Source organism: Stigmatopora nigra, unplaced genomic scaffold, assembly GCF_051989575.1.
Source record: "Stigmatopora nigra isolate UIUO_SnigA unplaced genomic scaffold, RoL_Snig_1.1 HiC_scaffold_63, whole genome shotgun sequence".
Classification (NCBI taxonomy): Eukaryota; Metazoa; Chordata; class Actinopteri; order Syngnathiformes; family Syngnathidae; genus Stigmatopora; species Stigmatopora nigra.
This window is the reverse complement of record NW_027551641.1, coordinates 27,368-51,754: the sequence shown is the minus strand read 5'-3', so window position 1 is coordinate 51,754 and position 24,387 is coordinate 27,368. Positions and strand designations below refer to the sequence as shown.

Here is a 24,387-nt window from a genome sequence, read left to right as displayed (position 1 = left end):
ATCCCGTCTAACAATGGACTGTAATTAGCATCGGAGACAGAAGAGGGTTGAGTGAGTTAATCCACAGATGATTTATTCCTGACAAATTGATCCATACAGAGCTCCGGGTCTCCCTCCCAAAGAATAAGTCCGCCGAGTGTCGCTGTACCCCGCAGAGGATGAGAAACGACATCGACCAGACCCTCATTTGCCCAGTTCTAGTATTACAAAAATGCATATTGATTCGCTGATTGACAATGAAATGTGGACTGGCCCATGGCTGCCGAGAGGGGTGTCTTCTCCGGACTTCACACTCTCCATCCTCGAATCCACGTCATCCAGACCTGTCCCTGCTTGTCCTTTGAAGTCCAGACCATCTGTCTCCTTATCAGCGTGAATTCAACCTCAAAAGAAGAATCTCAGACATTTCTCAGCATTTTGACCATTTTTACCCTTTAAAAAAAAAAAAAAAACGTCTGTATTACGTCTAGACGCTGTGCTCGCCCGAGATTGCCTTTTCCCGGGGAGGGAACCTCATATTACCCGCCTGACAACAAATGTAAGGTTTTTTTTGCCTAAATGTGCCCTGGACCCTGGTTGACCTGGAGAGTGATAAGTCCTCCAGCAGTTTCCCAGATTTCTTTATTTTCTTCATTTTGATACTTTTTTGACACTTTCCCAACGATTGTTTGTATTGTATTAAACACTTTCACCCAGTTTTGGAACACTTTTGTGGGCATTTTGACCACTTTTACCCATTTTCTGTATAATGTCTAGACGCTGTTTACGCCCGAGAGTGCCTTTTCCCGGGGACGGAAGCTCATACTACCAGCCTGACAACAAAATTGATAGATCTAAAAATACAATTTCAGGAGCAGGATAAAAAAGAATGAGATCAATTTAATAGGAAATAGGTTCATTACCAGACTGCAGAATGGGGGAGAATGCTCAAACAGCTGTGAACCGCTCACAGTCTGTCCTCCTCGCAATTCTCTCTGAATGAACAGTGGGTCAGTCTTTATATAGGAAGACAGGGTAATATTTCTAAGACAGTGATGTAGGACAGAGTTTATGTAAACAAAACTTTGGGCTAATATGGTTAGACATTTGCAGGTTAAGGTTGTACGATATTTTTATAGCTATTATAAACTGCTGACCCCCTATCTTATATTGCTCCATTCGAACAAACAGTTCCAAAGCGAGCTGGCCACATCGCACAATACAAGGAAACAATTGCGAACCCTGTTAGCAAGCCTTTCTTATATTTTGAAAGGCAAACAAACAATTGCAAGGCCAGCTAGTTAGCCTTTCTTACATTCCACGATCTGCACAAACAATCGTAAAACCAGTTCGGCTAGTCTATCTTACATTCTACAATCTTAACAAACAAATGTAAAACTAGTTTGACAACATGGTGCGACAAGAATAAACAAGTATTAAGCCAGTTGGCCAGTCCATCCCACAATTCCCTCCTTTTGTGACTTTAAAAATATCGAAACTTTCTTCGTTACCGATGCTACTTTTAAATAAAATTCTTCACAAATCACTTGAAACTGGAGTTTCGCCCACCAGAAAGGTGCGAAAACCCTCATGCAGTTGAGGGAAAATTTCTCCCTTGACCTCCCACTTTGGACAATTGCCTCATGGCCTTGTGTGTCAGAATAGGAAAGACATATTAATCTGTGTCACACCGTAGCACAACATCAGGGTCAGATTGGGATATGGGTTGTTGCATGGGCATACGAGTTAGCATTAGCTGGGTATACATAATCATTGTACGTTCGAATGTGGCATTACTGGTACATTTGGTCAAAGCTGAGAAGCGGTGTAAACAACAGGTTAGGGGAACAAGCACGAGAGCAATAATTGTTACAAATGATACTGGGGCTATCAAAAGTGGCCGTTTCCATGAGCCTGAGAAGAACCAGTCAAGCCATCCTCGTTGTGGAACCGAATCTCCGGTCACAGCGCTCTGCATGTTCCTCATAGCCTGCAGGGCATCATGCACCGAGCAGGACGTGCCGGCAGGGTGAAGGGGCAGCACGAGTCTCCCACCATGGCACACACACCACCCCGCTGGGTGGCCACTCTGTTAAGAGCAGGACGGCCCTGGAAAATCACCTCACCCAGGCCTTTCGGCCTCGCTGCAGCCTGACCGATGCGCCGACACAGGCCCGGAACTTGCCGTCAGTGGTCTCCAGATGCAGGGCGTTCCTCACCGCTCCCACTCAAGGAATTTGGATGAGACTGACCAGAATTTGTGTTTGAGGGACACATCCGAGCCACACACTGGATAATGGTCGTGAGCTCCGTCAATAAAGTGCCCAAATGGAGGTCATTGATTCGGGCATAACAGAACTTTTGAAGATCCCCAGATGATCATTTTTGTACATAATAATCAAAGATACATTCCCATCATCATTGGATACAATTTTCGGGTAAATACACCAACCAGAACCGACTGGGCCTGGTTCTGATACAACCACTACTTTAATCGCAGAATGTCTGTATTGGTCACTGTTTATGGTGGGAAAAAGCTCCAAAACCATCCTGGATCATTATTTTTACACATAATAGTGAAATAATATAATAATAATAGTGCCCAAATGGAGGTCATTGATTCTGGTATAACAGAACTTCTGAACATCCCTATATTATTTTTATACAGAATAATCAAAAATACATCCCCATAATCATTGGACACAATTTCTGGGTAAATACACCAACCAGAACCGACTGGGTCTGGTTCCAATACAACCACTATTTTTATCGCAAAATGCATAGTTTGGACACTACTGATGGTGGGAAATAGTCCGAGAACATCACTTGATGTTTATTTTTACACGGAATAGTGGAAATACATCAACTCACACGATGGACACTTCTTGGGTAAAAGCAGTGTTTATGGTGATAAATAGCTCCAGAACCAACCTGGATCATTATTTTTATACAAAATAGTGAAAATACATCCACTCACACAATCAACACAAATTCTGGGTAAAAGCACCAGCCAGAACCGACTGGGCCTGGTTCTAAACCATCACTTGTAAATAAAGTTCCCAAATGAGAGTTATTGATTCGGCCATAACAGAACTTCTGAACATCCATAGATGATTATTTTTATACAGAATAGTCAAAAATACATACCTATCATCATTGGACACAAGTTCCAGGTAAATACACCAACCAGAACCGATTGGGCCTAGTTCTAATACAACCACTATTTCTATCCCAAAATGCATGTTTTGGACACTATTGATGGTGGGAAATAGTCCCAGAAGATCCCTGGATCTTTATTTTTACACAGAATAGTGAAAATACATCCACCCACACATGGACACTATTTCTGAGTAAAAGTACCAATTGTAACCGACTGGGCCTGGTTCTAAACCACCACTTTTAAATAAAGTGCCCAAATTGAGGTCATTGTTTCGGGCATAATAGAACTTCTGAACATTCCTAGATGATTATTTTTATACAGAATAATCAAAAATACATCCCCATCATCATTTGACAAAATTTATGGGTAAATACACCAACCAGAACAGAATGGGCCTGGTTCTAATACAACCACTATTTTAATCACAAAATACCTGCTTTGGACACTGTTTATGGTGGAAAATAGCTCCAGAACCAACCTGGATCATTATTGATAGGTTCATTACCCTTTTGATGTAATTATCAATCACTGCAGGCAGACATCTTATTCAATTTTGACATTTAATTAAATAGATTGCATAATGGATAAGGACCTTAAGGGAAGATACAGCAAAGCAACAAGACTTCCCCTTTGTATTCACGGTATCCTCTCGAACCGTAATTCGCGCACGGCTTTAAGGCCATAAATCAAAACAATTACAAGGTTGTTGATTAATTCAACATGCGTAAGCAAAAACAACATCTGTATTTTAACAATAACATAACAGGAAACTAAAACGAACCCTCATTTGGATTAAAACAATCACGCCTTCATTTGACCAAACAATCATATAACAATTACATAAAGAAGGCCGAAGTGCGTCACGAGGTATGCGCACTATACGAGTGTTAGGGTAGTGGCAGATATCCCGAGTCCTTGCTGCCTCCCGATCAACAGCCCTCAGAGCCTGATACTGGGTGAGATGTAGGATGAACAATCTTTGGATAAGAAGTCCACATGAGAGGACCAGACGGCTGTTTATGACCTCGAGCATTTTACAAACAATAGGAAGAATGATTTAACAAAGACATGAATTACTACACATATATGGATAATAGTAATACAGAAAAAAAACAACAAAGGAAAGTCTTGTTGCTTTGCTGTATCTTCCCTTAAGGTCCTTATTGATGATGACTATTTGATTAAATGTCAATAATTGAATAAGATGTCTGCCTGCAGTGATTGATAATTACATCAGAAGGGTAATTATTCATGAACCTATCAAATAATCCACTAGGAATGTTCAGAAGTTCTGTTATGCCCGAATCAATGACTTTTATTTGGGCACTTTATTTAGAAGTGGTGGTTTAGAACCAGGCCCAGTCGGTTCTAGTTGGTGCTTTTACCCAGAATTTGTGTCGATTGTGTGGGTGGATTTATTTTTACTTTTCTGTGTAAAAAATAATGATCCAGGACGGTTCTGGAGCTATTTTCCCACCATAAACAGTGTCCAAAACATGCATTTTGCAATAAAAATAGTAGTTCTATTTGAACCAGGCCCAGTCGGTAGCTGGTTAGTGCTTTTACCCAGAATTTGTGTCAGTGGATGTATTTTCACTATTATATGTAAAAATAATGATCCAGTACGGTTCTGGAGCTTAATAGGTCTGAAAATACAACTTCAGGAGCATGTTAAGAAAGAGTGAGATCAATTTAAATAGGAAACAGGTTTATTACCAGACTGCAGGATGGTTGGAGAATGCTCCGACAGCTGTGAACCTCTCACAGCCTGTCTTCCTCGCAATTCTCTCTGAAAGAACACTATTTCAGTCTTTATATAGGAACTCAGCGTAACATTTCTAAGACAGTGATTTAGGACAGAGTTTATCTAAACAAAACTTTGGGCTAATATGGTTAGACATTAGCAGGTTTAAGTTGTTTGCAAACACGATATTTTTATACCTTACGCAAACTGCTGCAGCCTATCTTATATTGTGCGATTCGAACAAACGGTTCCAAAGCGACTTGGCCACACTCCACAATACAAGGAAACAATTGGAAACCCTGTTAGCCAGCCTATGTTACATTTCGTCAGGCGAACAAACAATTGCTAGGCCAGCTAGTTAGCTATCTTACAATTTGTGGTGCGAACAAACAATTGCAAGGCCAGCTAGTTAGCCTTTCCTACATTCCACTGTCTTAGCAAACACTTGCCAGTTGGTATGTCTAACCCCACACCATTGTTTTTACCTTAATTCTGCATTAACTAACGCAAAAAGAAAAAACACGGAAAAAATTCAACGCTTTGCCCAGTGCTCGTCAAATATTTTCTTGTAATTTTACTCGTATCTCAAACTGCTCGTATGTTGGGTCACTCGTATGTCAAACTATTATTGTATTAAGTAAGTATTAATGGTAGAATCCTTTCTACTCCAGTCCATGCAGTTTTTTGACCATGAAATAAAAAACAACACATACACACGTTGCATTTTTTTCTGAGTTATATTAGGTTTGAGTGATATTGAAAATACACAAGATACGCAATCAAGTCTGATATTCCCTTACCCTGGCCAGTCTGGGATGCATATACTACAAAGATGTGGCATCTCAAATGACCCATTGGTGTGGTACAAAAATCAAATAAATATGTAGAATCCATTTATGACCTATCTCTGGCGCCATCACTTAGCTGTTTAGTCCAGAAACAGATTTCAGGTGGTATCCTTGTCAATGTATACAGTGTTTCCATGGTGTGTTTTCCCTGCTTAGGTTCCCCCTGCATCGATTCACCTAATTCCAATACAATGCTTACTGTGTTCAACTTCTATCAACAGGCTTACATTTATGGAGAATATTCTACAAACAATTTAATTCATCACAACGTTCCAAAATGAATTGCCAATAAGATAACTAAAACAAAGAATTGTTTCATCAAAATGTATAGAGTTATGGTGGAGGCACCTCGTAGATGATTAAGGAAATATTGCGGCTTTGAGAATTGGATTCAAAAATAATCTGGTTGACAGAAGACATCAAAATATTAAGTATCTCATTACTAACAGTAAATTTTTTTTAAGTACAGTAAATATGCAGTATTGAAACATTCTAAACAAAAGGCATTATTTTTCATTCACACACACCAAGTAAATCCATATGAGGTTTAGAGACCATGTTAACTAATTTGAAAGTGGGCTCTTGTTTAATTGGAATAATGTTGATGAAGGTTTTGTAAAGTATAGATCCTTTGGCAAGCTTGGTGATGATCTGAATAGCCTCCAGACTGCGAGGGGGAGGGGTATATACCTCCTTGGTGAACTTGATGTAACCATCTTCAAGAGCATAAACTGTCCTATTGGTTCCCATTCCAACCTTCAAAACAGAATAACATAAAATGACAATATAGTCAAACATCTATCTTACTTATCTACTCCAAAAACTATGGAATCACTAGTCTCAGTGTGGTTGATAGATAGAGATAGTGAGCGAGAACGCAAAAGGAGAGCGAGAGAGCTCGAGGAGAGCGGGAGAGAGAGCCAGAGCAAGTTTTAAAAAAAGTTTTAAGACGGCATACACAATTTGAAATGATCAAAAATTATATAAAAATATGGGGAAAATGTGTTAGTTGACAGGTATGTTATTCAATTATGAAAGAAACTCTTACCTTACTTTATAAGAAAAGATAAGTAAAATATGATGACTTTAAAAATTATTATTGTATTTTGTATAAGACAACTCCCTTTGTACACTATGAAAAGTAAAGATTAAACCTGCAGAAATTTTGACGCGCATCTTTCCATTCAAACCAAAAGTTCCTGTGCAATATGAAATAAATAAAGTAATCAACTGAAGACGTCATCACCATTGGCCAGCAGACATTTCAGCCTCACAAAAAAGGTGTAAATTTACCTCACATATGGCCATTTAAAACAACAAAAAATAAAAACGGATGAATGTAACTCAAGTTACCAAGTTATAGATTTTTGCAATGTTTGTGGAACATTTACATTGAATGGGGAAATACCTTTTATCAAGTTAAAAAAATATTAAAGGCTGTCTTCAAATGAGGTCAGTGGGTTAATGACATTTTCAATAAGGATGATCTGTGCACATGTGTACACGAGGCATTTAAAAAAAAATAAAGAAAGAATACGCCAGGGACAAATCTTTGATCTTTTAGTGGATCGGCTTGGTGTTGTCCTGCATCTACTTGCTCATTTTTCATTCTTCATCTTCTTTTCGGCGTTCATGCTCCGTGTTAGCCTTTATTGCTAACAATGCCTAAACCCTTTTTAGTCATCATCCTCTTCTTCTCTTTAGTGTTGTCTGGAACTAACATCCATGTCACAATAGCGCCCCTGTTCTTTGTGGTGGTCAGTTGGTCAATAGCAATTTAAAATATATATTTTTTATTATTGTTGACAAAAATAATTCCACGATAATTATTGTTTTATCGCCCAGCTCTACTTCAACATAATCTCGCATTGACACACATTTTTCCAACTGTGCATAAACTTCCTTATTCCCTCAACAAGGATTCATTAGTGAGGAGTCATCTGAACAACACTCGGTCTCACACACCAGCCCAAATGCTGGACACAGGTTGGTAACGGCTCCCTCATCATCCTTATACAGTGTTCCCTCGGTTATCGCGGTTAATGGGGAACGGAACCACCCGCGATAAGTGAATTTCTGCGAAGTAGGGATTCACTTTCAAAAATGCTTAATTAGAATTTAATTTATTTTATTTCTTCTACCCCCCTGTATACAGTACACCATATAGAATACGGGTAAAGAGAGTGATATTCATGTTATAACAAAAAAACTGTACAATATGTTGTCTCAATGTAATATTCATATTTTTTTTTCCAAAAAAATCTGCAAAGCTCCGAGTCCGCGGTGGCGGAACCACGAAGTAGCGAGGGAACACTGTAGTTCGATCTGTTTGGTCACTTTAAAGCGTTCACAATAGGCACTAAGTTAGAAAGTGACCAAGTCAAAAGTGCTGTGATGTACTGCCTAAGGAGCTTGTGCAAATGGGAAAAGTGTGTGACAGACTTGGGACACTACGTTGGAGAAAAAATAAAAAAAGAGAAAAAGAGAGTGAAATTCATGTTATAAAAAAAACTAAAATATGTTGTCTCAATGTAATATTTATATATATATTTTTTTTTCCCTAAAAAAAATCTGCGAAGCTCTGAGTCCGCGGTGGCGGAACCACGAAGTAGCGAGGGAACACTGTAGTTGGATCTGTTTGGTCACTTTTAAGCGTTCACAATAGGCACTAAGTTAGGAAGTTAGAAAGCTAAAGAGAAAAATTCGGGGAAGTTCACTTACATTCGCGCCTGGGTGATACCTCAGCAGCCGCTGTGTTGCCAGGATGTTGCCAGCATTGACAGGATTTCCTATTAAGGAGAGATAACATTATATGAAAAATTTATAAAGAAAACAATAGCGGACCTTAAACTTGGCTTTTTAACAATCACGAATAAAATGGCCTGTTGACGAATCAAATGCTATTGATAATTTAGCTATGAGTAAGCTATTTTTAGGATAATAGGCTCAATTTACTTAAAAATATGGGGGCTCTATTGCACAAGCAGTTTCTGTTGTTTATAATCCAGTACTTTATTTACATTATTTAGTACAGTATTTTTTTTAAATTGGAGGGGAGGTAATTGCAGCCAATAAGAAAATGGCTTCACTGGCTTCTGTGAAAACTCAGAGTTTAGGCGCTCTAGTTATCATTTAGACCAGGGGCGCTCATTACATTGATCGCAATCGACCAGTCCATCTCCAAGACTTCACTGGTAGATCACCGGAGAGTAGGGCTTCAGTACATTGTGGATTATATATTAAGTTTAAAAAAAGTTAATAAAAATGCCAAAGTTCACGCTGAAAACCCAACCAAAAGACTGGAGATGAAAAATGCAGAAGTCAGGGCTCCACCTCTTCGCTCAGCGCCTAAGAAAAATAATTTTACAGCATAAGAACAACACGCCGAAGAAATTACTGCAGAGGGAGGACAAAAATTTGACCAGCGATCTAGCGGCTTGGGTGCTCCGCCTTGATCGAGGTCTGGCCCGTGAAACAGCCCTGAATATAACAGGAAGCGGCATGGTACGTAGGGGAGTAGTTTCATAACATATTTGAAGAGAATGGTTATTTCCCGGGGCAAGATTTTTAAGATTTTCGGAAGATGCCTTTGTTCGCACCAAGGATTGTAAGATAGCTAACTAGCTGTCCTTGCAATTGTTTCCTTGTATTAAGGAATGTGGCCAACTTGCTTTGGAACTGTTTGTCCGGGCCGCGCAATATAAGATAGGCTGCGGCAGTTTGTGTGAGCTATAAAAATATCGTGTTTGCAAACAACTTAAACCTGCTAATGTCTAACCATATTAGCCCAAAGTTTTGTTCACATAAACTCTGTCCTACATCACTGTCTTAGAAACATTACCCTAGGTTCCTATATAAAGACTGAAATAGTTTCCATTCAGAGAGAATTGCGAGGAAGACAGGCTGTGAGAGGTTCACAGCTGTCGGAGCATTCTCCAACCATCCTGCAGTCCGGTAATAAACCTATTTCCTATTTAAATTGATCTCACTCTTTTTAACCTGCTCCTGAAGTTGTATTTTCAGACCTATCAGCCTTCCTGGACATTTTTATATGGCATATACAAGGAAAATCGAGGAGCACTTCACAGGAAATAAACCAAAGAAGATCAGGCACAGGAGACGGTAAGGGTCTGTTTAAAATTAATGTAGAACAAGGCTGGTGAAAATCTAGTTTTTCCAATCGTGAAAAAGTCAAAGAAAAACGTTCCGTAAACAGGAAATATTTGCATATCGTCGGGGAGTATGTATGTCCAAAAATAAAGACAATACACAAGATATGTGGTGTACGTACACTACCTTCGTAAGACGAGCTGGTGATGTGGCTTGGCTAGGGAGTGAAAGAATCCCTCTTAAAGGATTTTTGGAAATTGTTAAAAATAAAAGTAAACCTTCGGAAAATACTGCACCCGATGAGTAAAAGAGCGCTCAATAAAAAGTCATCTTTATATGAAGAAACCAGAAATACGCCGTGACGCGCTCATGCCTCGCAAAATATAAGAATAACGGTTAAAAAGACGATGTAGACGGATGAATAGGATAATAAAGATAAGTATTAAAGAGATAATAAATTAGATGGGACGTCTCTAGAGAATCTCCCGTAAATATATTAATAGCGTAGCATACGACCATTGTTTGAAAAACGTTCAAACAACGGAACAAGAGGCAAAAAGCATCCAAAACGGGGTCGGGGAATAGCAAAAAAATATCCTACCGATGTGAAATTCATGCTGAGACATATTCCTGATCATTGCACTCATATAGGAGAATGGACCAAAAAGAACAATGAATATGGATGGTGGGGGAAATTGTTATTAGAACCTTTGCAAGCTATTCAAATGAGTTTAGAAGTAAAAATAAAAGGCTGTAAACAAAGGAAAAAAGCAAGAAAAAAATATGTTAACAGCTGGAAGATATTTAAGTTTGGATAGAACAAGCTACTAAAACAGAAGAACAAAAGGCTAAGAAGAAAATACAAAGGGCACAACAATGAAACACTATGGCCACCGTGATTGTTAGGCCCAGTGAAGAGACAATGGCAAGAAGCCCACTTTACGGCCAGCCCCTATTCACAGATGCAGACACCCCTCACCCGACAGGCCAAGCACACCCGGGGCAAACAAAGAGAGGGGGATCGTCCATTGATCTTACTGCTCCTTTCACACCAAAATAAAGGAGCACTAGCTGAACAAAGCGTCTAACAAGTTAGACTACCCCAAGATGGAGCCAGAAGAGAGGAACCCGAGCACTTAAATGCCACTGTGGGTATGAATCTGAATCACTTGGGTCTGATAGTCTACCCACAGATGCAAACAAGAGCACAAAGAGAAAGAAGGGAAGAAAGACAACTCTACCCTACTCTGGTGGCGTTCCAAGGACCTCACCTCTACCCACCACAATGGGCACCACCAGGAGGTGGTGAAGTCTGGTGACCAGATCCTGCTCCGAGTCATAAAATGTAAGTCCTGGTCTTCTGCACGTCGGGAAGGTACATTCATGGTTCAACTAACCACCCCCACAGCAGTAAAGATTGCTGAGAGGTCTACATGGATTCACCATTCCCAGTTCAAGGTTGTTTGAGACATAGGGGACTCTGAGTAGACTGGAAGACGGGCGGTTCCAAAACTTTCGTCTGTTAAAAACTCACCTGATGTCTACTCACCTGCCATGAGCACTCTTCACTTAACTTTGACATTTTGTAGACTTTCCATTCCCACACAAGCCAAAATGAAAGCTGCCGCCACCCTCATCACAGTGACTATACTATCAGCGGCAACCTGGGCGTGGCTGGATGCCCCGCCCACAGAGACCCGAGTTCGAAATCGATTTGTCCTATGCTGCTGTCACAAAAAACAGCGAAGTGGTACGAAAAGAGCAATCCAAAGAACTACAAAAAGAAAATACGTGGTATAATTTCATGGCGTTTCAGAAGAAACTTACTGGCGTGAATGAGAGTTGTTATGTGTGTAGTCGTATACCTATTTCCACAGGTACCCCACCAGTGTATCCTAAGCCAATTGATCCCTACGACTATGACACCAACACACCTCCATGGTATGCTGACATCGTGAAATCATGCTACCTAGAAGCTACAATTAAAGCTACAATTCCCCAAATTAATGTGAAGGTACCACATTTGGCGGGTAGAAATTTTATAAGGCTCCTAGACTACGATTGGAAAGATCTAGCTTCGTTGAACGAGATCCCATACCCACATGATCCGTTGGGAGAAGTCCCCATGAAGTACTGTAGTCAGGTAGTGAGCGCACACAAAACACCACTAACAAAGACCAATTCAATGCCACAGGAGCGCCCCCGGGTGCCACATGCAGGCACTATTACTCTCTCCCTGATGTAATGGGCACTGATCCTCAAGATGATGGGTATTGGATATGTGGCCATACAGTGTTTTTGAGTTTGCCCACAGCATGGACAGGTCTGTGTGCAATGGTGCAGGTGGACCAAGATGCATTCTTTTTAAGGGGAGTAAATGTCAGAGATGAGAGATCAATAACAGTGCAATTCAAATCACATGACTCAATTTGGGGCAGTGATGTTCCTGATGACCATAAGTTGTGGTCCACCCCCCTCCAAAAAAAATCATACCGTCACTGCTTCCTCAGCTTGGAGTGGGTAAACTTATGCTCCGAGTAGAGACATTGAATTATCGCATGGAACTGTACATTAACCAAACTTTCAAGGCCCTACAGGTCATAGCAGATGAATTAAAAGCCCTTAGAGAAATGGAGCTGCAAGCCCGGATGGTCTTGGATTTGATAACAGCCAAGGATGGTGTGTGGGCCATAGTCGGAGAACACTGTTGTACTTTCATCCCAGATGAAACCCGGCGACGAAGGTAACATTACTCGTGCGATAGCTGGAATGAACTGCCTTAGCCAGCAACATGCCCCAGGATCACTCAGCCGTAGGTGCATCACTTTGGTCGTGGTTAACATCCGGGTCGTGGTTAACATCTGGGTCGTGGTTAACATCCGGGTCTTGGTTCTCAATTCTGTTAAAAATTAGCAACCCCTTTACATGCGATTACGGTACTATTCTGTATTTTTTTGGTGTGTAATCCCTTCTATGAAAGTTATGATTCGAAATACTATCCAGCACACGCTGGTAGCTTACAGTGACATACAGTATCACCGCATGGCAAATCATAATGGAGATTCTCGCACTCTTTCGAAGTCTGACGAATATCGGTATGTCGAGTCCTCCGGGTAATTGTACTCGTCTTGACTTAAAAATTGTGTTCGTTCATAAAGAGGGACGCAGAGGAATTTCCGAATAACCCTAAAATTACCTTGAGTTTTAAGTCTCGGCATTGACAAGTGACTTTATTGTTTTCCATGCCCCATGATAAGTAACTGCTGATGAGATTTATATTCTAGAACCTGGGTAGGAGGGATATAAATTGATGGGTTTAATGACAATTCTTTCGAAGTTACTAAAGGGGGGAAATGGGGAGTATGGAATGTATTCTTATGCTTTTTATTGATCAATTGGTTTATTTAGTATAGTCTTTAGAATAGAATTTTGCATGGCCTCGTGGAAATTTCCTTCATGAACCTAGTAGTTAGGGTCGTGTCATCTACCATGACACGTCCATTTCTTTGTCCATTTTCCCACCTAAAGTTTGTATCTATGTCACATGATCTTTGTCAATAAAACTAGCTCATCTGTTGGGGGTTGCCAGGGATTCGAACTGGTCAGGCTGGAGGATAGACATATACGAGCGCTGGCTACTCTGGCTCCCTCCTTCAGCTGAAGTCTGGTAAATCTCATCACGGCTGACTCGGTGTGCTTCCTCTGATCCGAAGTTATTGAATGTATATGGATTAGATCCCACACAATGGAATCGCTAAATCAAGCTAGAATAGTTTTAAATGGCCTTCCCAAAGTCCTGACTTAAACTCCATTGAGAACTTGTGGACAATGCTGAAGAGAATGTCAGAAAGCCATCAAATTTAACTGCACCAATTCCGTCAAGAGGAGTGGTCAAAGATTCAACCAGAAGCTTGCCAGAAGCTTGTGGACGGCTAGCAAAAGCGCCCAACTAAAGTGAAAATGTTCAAGGGACATGTTACCAAATATTATTGCTGCTGTATGTATATTTTCAACCCAGCAGATTTGATCACTTTTTTCTGTTCACCCATAATAAAGTCATAAAAGAACCAAACTTGAATGTTTTTTAAACTGGAGGTAATTACCTATCTTTTCTGAAAAATTTGAGTCAACCTGTCAAATGGCTTGGGAGCTATTGAACAAAACAGGTATTAATACCAATAATAAATTAATCTATAATCCTTATAAAATGTGATGTATGTGTGTGAGTGTGTGTTAATATTATTTCGCAACATTTGTCCAAACTGTGCAACGTAGAGTTGAAATTTTTTTATGGTGGCCAGAAATGGCTGTCGGATATTTATAGACGAGTGACTGAATTTGCTCACCTTACCTAAGTGTGTAAACCCAATCTTCTATTTGTTAAACACCCATCTTTCAAAAGGTATTTTTTTTTAATAGCACAACAATTGTCTTTTGGTTCCAAACAAGCAGGTGGGACCGGCAAAGCCCTGCTTGTCATCAATAAAGGGCACCAGTAGGAAGCTTTTCAACATCAAAGGAAAATCCTTTGCAAGCAGAAGTGGGAGGGAAGCCGGGATCCCTGCTCGTTTCTTATGAAGTAAGGTAACATAGTTACTGTATTATTTGAATGAGCAAAGTGATTTACTTACATATACACAGAAGTTTGTTTTTTCAAATTTGAAAAAAATATTTCCCATAATTATCAATAGACTGATATTCATTTTATCGTGATAACAATATTTGTCATATCACCCAGCTCGAATTTGAAGTAAAAAAATATACATTTTAAAAAGACATCACTCTTAAAGCCAACTGCAATAAAATACATAGATAACACACTTCAAAAATTCCCATTTTGACTTCATATGCACGAAACAGTGACAAATATGGCGGCAAGTCAGCTGACTGGTTAGTGCGTAGGCCTCAGTTTTAGGGTCCTAGGTTTAATCTAAGGTAGGTCCTCCTGCATGAAGTTTGCATGTTCTCCCCATGCTTGTGTGGGCTTTTTCTCCAATATCCTTCCACATTTCAAAGACACGCATGGTAGGGTGGTTGAACACTAAAAATTTGACGAGGGGGTGGCTTATATGCGATTGTGACAGGGTAAAGTGAGTTAAGTTATAAATGAGTACATGTGTGATGTAAAAATAGTTTTGGGATTGGGTGTTTATCATTCTTCGATTATTGATGCCTCAATAATCGAACACACTTACAAGGGTATGGATCGGTATTCAATTTTTTATATCTGGGCTCATGTAGCTGAAACGCTGGGAAATCTTCAGGTATTTCAGTAAAAGTTGGCTTGAAGATAGCAACAACTGACCTGTCTGATCATTCCCCGTGTTTTAAAGGTATGTTGTTTTGTTGTAGAGACTGATTGAGTGTAGGGTTTGCAAGAGACAATAGTTAGCATGTGAGAAAGAACATAATGTTTAGTAAGGTTTGTTTACTTTTTTATGTGTTGGCGTGAATGTGCGAGTCTCGTGTGGAGGACATTAATAGCCTTTAGCAAGCTACCTTCGGCCGCCATTATAGCGTTAGCATGAGTGTGCAATATATGACGGCCGTAGCAAAGGAAGCTATGCAATTGAGATTTCACGAGCCTCGAGTAAGGTACATGTAATAGCATTAGCAACGTACAGTCGGCCGCCATTAGCGTTAGCATTGTGATGTGTATGCGTGTATGACGGTAGTAGCAAATGGAGCTAAGCTATGCTATTGAGATTCCTTTGTTTGCCCTGCTAACTAGCTGAGGACTTTGCTAAGTTGCAAAACAAAAGGTAACAAGTTACAATAGTCATAAGTTATGACCGTTTATGCAACAAGTACATTGTTTTGGGTTATAATGGGTTGTAAATATATTTATATGTATATATATGGGTGTTATTGTATATAATGTTTTTGTGTGAAATGATTAGATTTTCAGTAAAAGTTGGCTTGAAGATAACAACAACTGACCTGTCTGATTATTTCCCCGTCTTTTAAAGGCAAATAAATTGCCGAATTCAGGGGTAAAACACGATTAAATACGATATTTGGAAAGTGATTTTTTTTTTAGTGTTATGTACTCAAAATCTTGCCGGTTTACTGCCGTTTTGATTCTACTCTAACTGATGATGTATTTTGTATGTACAGTGGTACATCGAGATACAATCTTAATTTGTTCCGGGACTGAGCTCGTAGGTCAATTTACTCATACCTCAAACAAATATTTCCCATAGAAATGAACTAAAAACAAATTAATACTAATTGTTTGAAATTTGATACCTTTCGTCTCCTAGGTGGGCTCTATTTTCCCCGCCTACTGCCTGACTTTCAGATGCAACCTATCAAGGGTTGTTTGCTTTTGTATTCCCTTCAAAATATTCTGAAAATGATGCGCACAAATGTCCTCACAACAAGACACATGGCCACTTGCCAACCTGCCCGGGAAGTATTACTCCTCGTGTATTGGCGACGGGGGGGAAAAAACACTGCAATAATGCAACGCTGCAGTGCTCGTAGGGACATAGCATCCTCTCGCGCCCACTTATGCTCGTATATCAAAATGTATCTCGCATCTCAAGATAAATTTGTGCGAAAATTTTACTCATCTCAAATTGCTCGTATGTCGAGGCACCACTGTATTATCATTTAAGTCTTGTATGTATTCACACAGGTGCTCCTTTGTCCTACGTACAGTGGTACCTCTACATAGGAGCACCTCAAAATACGAGCAGCTCGAGATACGAGTACATTTTCGAGCCAATAATTATCTCTAGATACGAGAAAATGTTTGAGCTGCGGGAAAGCCAGGTGGCCAAGACATGAGAGGCTGTTTATCATTGTAGGGCACTGTCTTTTTTGCCGCATCTCTTCTGTGTATAACCAATATCTACAAGCACAGGGCGGAGCGCTGCATTTTTTTCAGTGTTTTTTTACCGTCACTTAGCGCGAATGCCGGAGCGATCGCTAATACGAGCAGTATAGTATACTACAATTTTCGTTGGGTGCTCATAAGAGTATCAGGGGCACTGGCTCTCTCCCCCGCAACTCCTCGTGTAATATCTGTGGTCGCAAATATACCTCTTTGTAATGTCTCTGTGAACACTGAGCGAAGCGTTGCATTTTCGCAAGTTGAAAGTGTTCAAAAGTTGAAATTGTTCAAATTGAAGTTGATTCAATGCTATATTTTGTATTATATTATGTTTGAGGCCTATAAAAGTATATTGAAGGTTTATATAAGTGCACCTGTATGTTTAAGGCTTGTATAAGTAACCAGCATTGGTTTGTACTGAAAAAAACATTTAATAAAATAGAGAGAATACATATAGTACTGTATACATTAGAGATGGAGAGAGAGATTTACGGGAAACTGGCCAAAATAAGCTATCTAATGACGATTGCAGTTTTCTTTTTTTCATCATAAATGCGGTAGCACTGTATGGCATCATTTAATTGATTTCCAACCTTTGTGCAACGTTCAATATTTGGGTCCTGCTGCTCAATCTGTCTGTTTATAAATGGTACTGACGGTGGAACCATTCAAGTTGTATTCCCGTGCAACGCTAACCACTTTCTTAAGCGCATCAAGCTCATGCTCGTGGTACGACGAAAATTCCGATTGAATATTTTGCCCGAGATACGATCAAAATTTTGAGATGAGACCAAGCCAGGTGGCCATGGCACGGTCTTTTTTGCATCGCTTTCATGTATAAAATACATCTACAGGCACTAGGCAGACTTTGCATTTCCCAGCCGTATTTTTTTCCCCACGTTGGCCTACATTTACATGCAAAGTAAACGACTATGGATCGGCAGAGTTATGCAAAGAAAAGGTGACCGTTGACAATCGACAGGAAGCGCAAGATAATTGAAAAATATGAGTGGGGTACGTGTTAACGAGATTGCTACGAGAGGAATCCATCAACCATATCCACCATCCTTAAGCAGTTTAAGATTAATTAATTAAGAAGAGCAATTTAGAAGAGCAATTAAGAAGAGGCCTTCCAAAAGACTAACTATAATTTCCCACCGGCGCAGTGACATTCACGATGAGATGGATAGCCTTCTTTTATTGTGGATAAAAGAAAAACTGTTAGTAGGAGATAGCGTGACCGAGTCAACCATATGTGAAAAAGCCAGCAGAATTTACATGGATTTGAACACAAATTTACATGGATTTGATAACAACGAAAAGAGAGCCTTCAACACCTTCAGAACCCTAATTTAACGTGAGTCATGGCTGGTTCAATTTTTTTTTTTTTAAAAGATCTGGAATATACTCGGTAATCAGACACAGGGAAGCGACAAGTTTTAATTCGAAAGCCTCGGTGGAATTTATCAAGACATTTGCCTCGATTATGACCCAGGAAAGTTACATCCCCCATTAAGTGTTCAACTACGACGAAACTGGTCTTTTTTGAGAAAAAGATGCCCCGGCGGACATTCATTGTGGCAGAGGAAAGGCATTACAGGGGCATAAACCTATGAAGGACCGCTGAACTCTAGCTTTGTGTGCTAATGCCAGCGGTGACTGTTAAATTAAGCCGCTACTGGTATACAATGCGGAGAACCTGCATGCTTTCAAGAGACAAATTATCAGGTAAGAAAAACTCCAAGTTATGAGAAGCGCTAATTCTAAAGCTTGGATTACGCGAAATGTGATGACATTTGTGTGCGTCATTATCGAAATATTGTGAAGGGAGGAAAATACAAACAACTCTTGATGCGGTCATTTTGAAGACTCCGGCAAAACGTCCAGGTGGGGTTAACCCCATCGAACTAAAGTAAAAAAGATTCAAACAAATTTAGAATTCAGTTTTGTGTGAAGTTACATTAAACGTTGAGTGTTTGTATATATTTATCCAAGTTAATTTAAATTTGAATGTTCGTTTCCAAGTGTCGTGGATAAAGTCCCCCCGAACACCTCAGCCCCCTCCTTGTATCTCTACCCTCTGCGAAATACCTCTATTAAACACATTTTATTACTATTAAACCACGTATGTATTACTTTGTCAACATATGGTGAATTAGAAGAAATGAAACATGTTTTCCAATCCAATATCCTGCTTATGGTGTTTTTTTCCAGAGGGTTGGAATGAATTAATTTGTTTTCAGTAATTTTCCATGGGAAACGTTCGCTCAACTTCCGAAAAGCTCGACATACGATATCATTCTTGGAACTGATTACAATCGTATATCGAGGTACGTACAGAAGTTCCCTTTAAACTGAAACGTACCCACTAATGTTCAGTTTGACGCCCACTTTTGCCTTGTGAAAAAATAAAAACGAAGTCAGATATCAGAGGTTGTCACTATTTTACAATAAGGCCACGCAGTTGTGAAAACCAAACCCGAGTCTCAGTATGTGTTTGTCTTGCTTCCAAAAACCCTCCAGAACAGAAAACGAGTACACGGCGTTGTGGGTACAAGGTCGAAAAGGAACAAACGCCAATAGGAGCGATGGCATTGCAACTTCCTCCAGGTTGAGGCAAAAGAGTGTAAAATATGCGGTGGAAGGTTATATTGAGAATATCATTTCGAAATATGTTTGTACCATTTTGCTTCTTGTGACCGTAACGCTTTCCAGGGCTCTTTCCTCCGTGATTCTTGCTGCTACTACCAGCCTTTTTGGACGCGAACCGCTGAGAGGACCAAAGACATGACAGGGCCGGAGCTGGAAAACCTGCAAACAAAATTACAATTAAAAGAAAAAACACTGCGCACTTGTGAGAATAAGCAGTAGCGAAATGCAGTCCCTTGTGAGGATAAGCAGTACGGAAAACGAATTCAATTCAGGGAGACTGTGTCACTCCCAACAGGTGTGAGTCATGTTAGTGATTATTTACAGAGTAAGTTGTCATTTTTTATACAGATTTTTTTCATTCAACAGCAAACTGAACGAGAAAAACGATACCCGCGTTGTACTTGCGAACACATTGAAACAGCGCTGCCATCTTGGAGTGTCTGTAACATAGACAAAAATGCTTGTAAGTGTGTTACCTCATAGCCACCATATTGACCAGGTATTTCTTCGATTCTCCTTTCTGTATAATACAGAAGATACGTAAGGTAGTAGCTTATTGCATTCACCTTTAAAAAAAAGTCCTTGCCATTTTCCAAATTAATTGATTTTTTTTAAATAATATTTTTTGAAACCTCTTTTTTCTAATTAATTAATTTTCGGGGACTGTTTTTTGAATTATGTTTTTGCTCCCTCTTTTTCCGCTTTTTTTTTCTCGGGTTGTTTCTTAAAATATTTTTACCTTCGTTTTTCAAATTATTTTTCTCCTCTTCATTTTAGAAAATTAATTAATTCTTTGTTTTGTTTTATTCTCAGACCTAGGATAAAAAAATAATAATTTAAAGAACGGGCAAGCAGCTTTATCGAGATACTTGTAAATCTCGCGGGACTACGCTCCCCAAATTCGAAACGGGCTGACCCGAGCCCGCGTATAGACTTGCTTCTATTCAGCACAAGCAATTTTTAGTATTTACATATGATGTCCAAACAGTACGAGATAGCCCCGTCATTAAGTCACATAACGGCGAGTACAAGTTTCCTGTAGTCCTGAATTTTCGGTACGAACGCAATTCACGTGATACTTCCAAGTGTCTCGATAAATAGCACATTCGTTGTTCAAATTGATTTTTTCCCCGCCAGAGGCCAGGCTCGGGGAATACAAATTTATTTTTAACAGTTCTACGCCGTAGATGCTCAGTATTTTAGTTATTAATTCAACCGGCAGTCTGTGGGTTCACAACGTAACCAGCTTGGATTTATTTAAACTGCACCAGTTTGTATGCATGGACAAAGCTAAATCCGGTCAGTTATTAACATATAGGCAAACTAACATATAGCAGATGTGAATGGGTCTCTCGCGAGATTCCAAGTATCGCGATAACTGTGCACATTGGTTTTTCAAATTATTTTTCTTTCCCTGAGCCTGGCCTCTGGCGGAAAAAAATATTCAGAAAACGAAAATGCGCAGTTATCCAGATGCTTGGGAGTCTCGCGTGGACTGCGTTCGTTTCGTACAGACACTCGTCGTTAATGTCACTTAATGACTGGGCTACCTCGTACTGTCTCAACTCCATATGTAAACACTAAGCAGTCCCGCGAGATTTACAGGTATCTCGATAACGCTGCGTGCACGTTTTTGGAATTGTATTTTTTTTCTTAGGCGGCCGGGCTGAGGAAAATGAAAAAAGCGTGTTCAGCATCGGAGGAGACAGACCAGGGTTGAGCGAGTTAATCCACAGATGATTTATTCCTGACAAATTGATCCATACAGAGCTCCGGGTTTCCCTCCCAAAGAATAAGCCCGCTGAGTGTCGCTGTCCCCAGCGGATGATGAGAACGACACCGCCCGAACCCGCGTTTGCCCAGTTATAGTAATACAAAAATGAATATTCATTCGCTGATTGACAATGAGATGCGGACCGGTCCATGACTGTCAGGAGGGGTATTTTCTTCCGACTTCACACTCTCGATCCTGGAATCACATCATCCAGACCTCTGTCTCCGCTTGTCCTTTGAAGTCCAGACCATCCGTCCAGCTACTTGTCTTTTTTTGTCCTTTGAAGTCCCCACCATCTGTCTTCTTATCAGCGTTAATTCAACCTCAAAAGAAGAATCTCAGACAGAGCATTTTGTTCATTGTAATCGAGTAAATAACAAGAGTTTAATCCTACAGTAGTAATATCAAAATGAAACAGCTACAATAAAATGAATGAGTAAAATGTCCTATTCTTCACTGCTCATCAGGTAACCGGTCAAATAGTCCCAGGGGCTATTAGGCCGGTAACCGGTCAAATAGCCTATATGATCCCATATGGCTATTTAGCCGGTAAGAATTCTGTGTGAGGTAAATAAGTCAGAAACTACGGCTACGGAGCCAATGCCAAAGTAATAGTCATTAGCACCTCTATGTGTGTAGAAGCAATTAGACTACATGAAAGTAACATCTATAAGTGTTAGTAGTGTAAGTAGAAACATCTCTAGGCAAAGTCAATCCATTTTGGAAAGTGAAATTTGGAAATAATTTCAATAATTCATAACAAATATTCAAAATATTAATTTATTTTATAAGTGGTTAACTTCCCATCTAATTTGATAAAGATGAGATGGACAGTTTTTTTCCTGTTCACCCAATTAGCATGAAATATATATATTTTAACAGGTGAATAGGGATGTAATACTATTATTTAATATTGAGTGAATAGGGGATTTTCTAAACCATTCAACCAATCTTATTGAAATTTGATGTCATTGCGAATTGATATATTTTAACATTAGTTGAATAGGTATTTAATGACTATTATTTAACATTGAGTGAATAAGGGATTCACCTAATGTTAAAATCTATCAATTGGCAATAGCACATCAAATTTCAATAAGATTGGCTGAATGGTTTAGAAAATCCCCTATTCACTCAATGTTAAATAATAGTCATTAAATCCCCATTCAGCTATGATAAAATGTATCAATTGCATGCTAATCGGGTGAACAGGATTTTTTTTAACTGTCTATCTCACAGTGGCGGTTCGTGCATTTGCTGGCGACGCCTTTAATCCAACCCTCAAACTATTTTATGGCTTTTAAAACTAATGCATCTAGAGCTGCAATACATTAAAATAATCAATAATAATTTCATACAATTAAAATATTATTCAGGAATAAGCCATATTTTTTTCACCCAAAATAATTTTTAACTGTACACAATATCCATGTTTTCTTTCGCCATCGAAGCTAATGATGAAAGTCGAGCCTGTCCTGTCGTATTTCTGGCATAGTCCATCTTGAAAATGGCTTTAAATCAACACAACAATAGATTTGCTTGTGCCGCTCACTCCAAATACAGCTTGGAAGCTCTCATGATTAGCGCACTGAAAGTGGCATACACACTCTTTTCCAGAGAGGGGGGGGGGGGGGGGGGGGAGGTCGAGATAGAGACAGAGACAGATACAGAGACAGAGATGTATAATGTGCCAGATGAGAGTTTAATGTACTTTCATTGTGACTGTTCATTTATTTTTTATTTTAAAAAGCAGTAGATAGAAAAGAGCTCTGGCAGGGACAGAAAAAAAGAAAGCACAGGTAGAAAAGAAATCGATAAAAAAAACAAATAATACATAATTAATCTAAACAATCTAATTGCATTTAAAAGAGGATATGTGGCACGGTGCAGCTCTGTGGGAGTTTTTTTCCTAAACACAGGTGACGATTAGTCTTCCTTCTGGTGATCTTGTCTAACTATCCTCGAGCAAGGCACTGGTCCCGATGCTGCTCCAGGTGCTGCGTCTTCAGTAGATATATGAACATATAATGTGGCAATGCACGTTGAATGAGTTGAAAGTAGAAAAGCGCTATAATAGGTGTAATTCAATTTACCAGGACCCTTCCACTCTAAATGGATTGGACGTCTATCACCGTCAATGCAAGACAACATATTTTTGAATATCAAATGTTGGCTGACACTTCCGAATGCATGTATTTCGCACAAAAACCTAATCTGTGATTGTGCACATTCTACTTCAACGGAGACGTCTCGGAGGACGGTATTAATTTCTCTCCTCTATTTTTCCTCCTCCACATGACACGTACACCAGGGAAAATCGATAGCCTGATAGAGAATAGACTCCTTAATGAGGATGGCAAACATCTTGGTAAAGACCCATAATCCGTCATTTAATCCCTCGTTACACAATCATCTGCATTCGATGTCCTGCCGTCCGCCTTTGTCTCTTTTATCAATGCGCTTCCGGATCGGCCAATATGTATGCTTCATTAATGTGAGAGTTGGGGGTATTAATTTAAAGTCACCAAAAGACTGAGCAGATAGTCGCAAAAATTCAACTACTCAGTGTCTTTCCAAAAGTCACTTTCTGTTCATTTTGGATAACTTCTTCCATTTTGAGGTGTTCTGGAAACACTTCCTGCACAATTTGGAGATTTTCTCTTTTAATTTTAAGACACTTCCTTTTTATCTCAAGTCATCCTCCTTTTTTCTTTCACGTACTTATGGGTCAATTTCTGAATATTTTAAAGAATTCCCAGGGGATTTTCTGGTCATGTCGGGGAAATTCCTTTTAGATTTTGGAGCATCAAGGGCCACTTTCTGTATGTTCTGGAGCATTACGGTTCCCTTTCTGTATATTTGAATATTTTTTTCTGTCGATTTTTAGATGTTTATGGGGCCACATCCTGTTTATTAGTCAATTTGTGTTGATTTTTGAGCATTGCAGGATAGATTCCTCTTGATCTTGTATAACTTCTTGTATATTTTGGGGCAATCCGGTGTGAGTTTTTTTGATAATTTTCAATACATTATGTTGTTTATTTCCAGATTGGTTTTTCCTGCTATTGGCCGCTCACACAACTGTGAGATGGCTCACTTGGTCCTAATCCTCTCCCATCCAGATCTTCCCAAGCCATTGGCGAGAAAGACGGAGTATTAGCCAGATAAAGGCAAGATCTACGGGAGCCTTCCTTTCTTTTGTGTCTGTATGGGCTCCACTGATGTCTTAAGCTTCACCTTATTTTCCATCTCTTTTATCGTCATAGCAATATTCTGCTCAGG

General features: G+C 39.6%; 1 protein-coding gene across 2 annotated transcripts; it reads right to left on the bottom strand.

Moving 5' to 3' along the window:
* Positions 1-5,601: 5,601 nt before the first annotated feature.
* Positions 5,602-21,151, bottom strand: LOC144193083 (large ribosomal subunit protein bL27m-like). 2 transcript variants are annotated; one of them, XM_077711924.1, is made up of 5 exons: positions 21,043-21,151; positions 19,722-19,771; positions 19,362-19,490; positions 8,453-8,520; positions 5,602-6,487 (listed from the first exon to the last, which is right to left on the bottom strand). In XM_077711924.1, exons 2-5 carry the CDS (start codon positions 19,759-19,761, stop codon positions 6,245-6,247), a joined length of 480 nt encoding a protein of 159 aa, XP_077568050.1. In that variant the 5' UTR covers positions 19,762-19,771; positions 21,043-21,151; the 3' UTR covers positions 5,602-6,244. The 2 variants fall into 2 exon arrangements, with proteins under 2 accessions (XP_077568050.1, XP_077568048.1); XM_077711922.1 differs by lacking the exon at positions 21,043-21,151 and having other exon boundaries at positions 19,722-19,851.
* Between the last annotated feature and the right edge of the window lie 3,236 nt (positions 21,152-24,387).

Excerpts from the sequence above, each read along its gene's own strand:
- LOC144193083 (XM_077711924.1), bottom strand. The coding sequence starts at position 19,761 with ATGGCAGCGCTGTTTCAATGTGTTCGCAAGTACAACGCGG. Across the intron at positions 8,521-19,361 it reads CGGTCACAAGAAGCAAAATG|GAAATCCTGTCAATGCTGGC; the intron begins GTACAAACATAT and ends TCTCCTTAATAG. Across the intron at positions 6,488-8,452 it reads GGTATCACCCAGGCGCGAAT|GTTGGAATGGGAACCAATAG; the intron begins GTAAGTGAACTT and ends TCTGTTTTGAAG.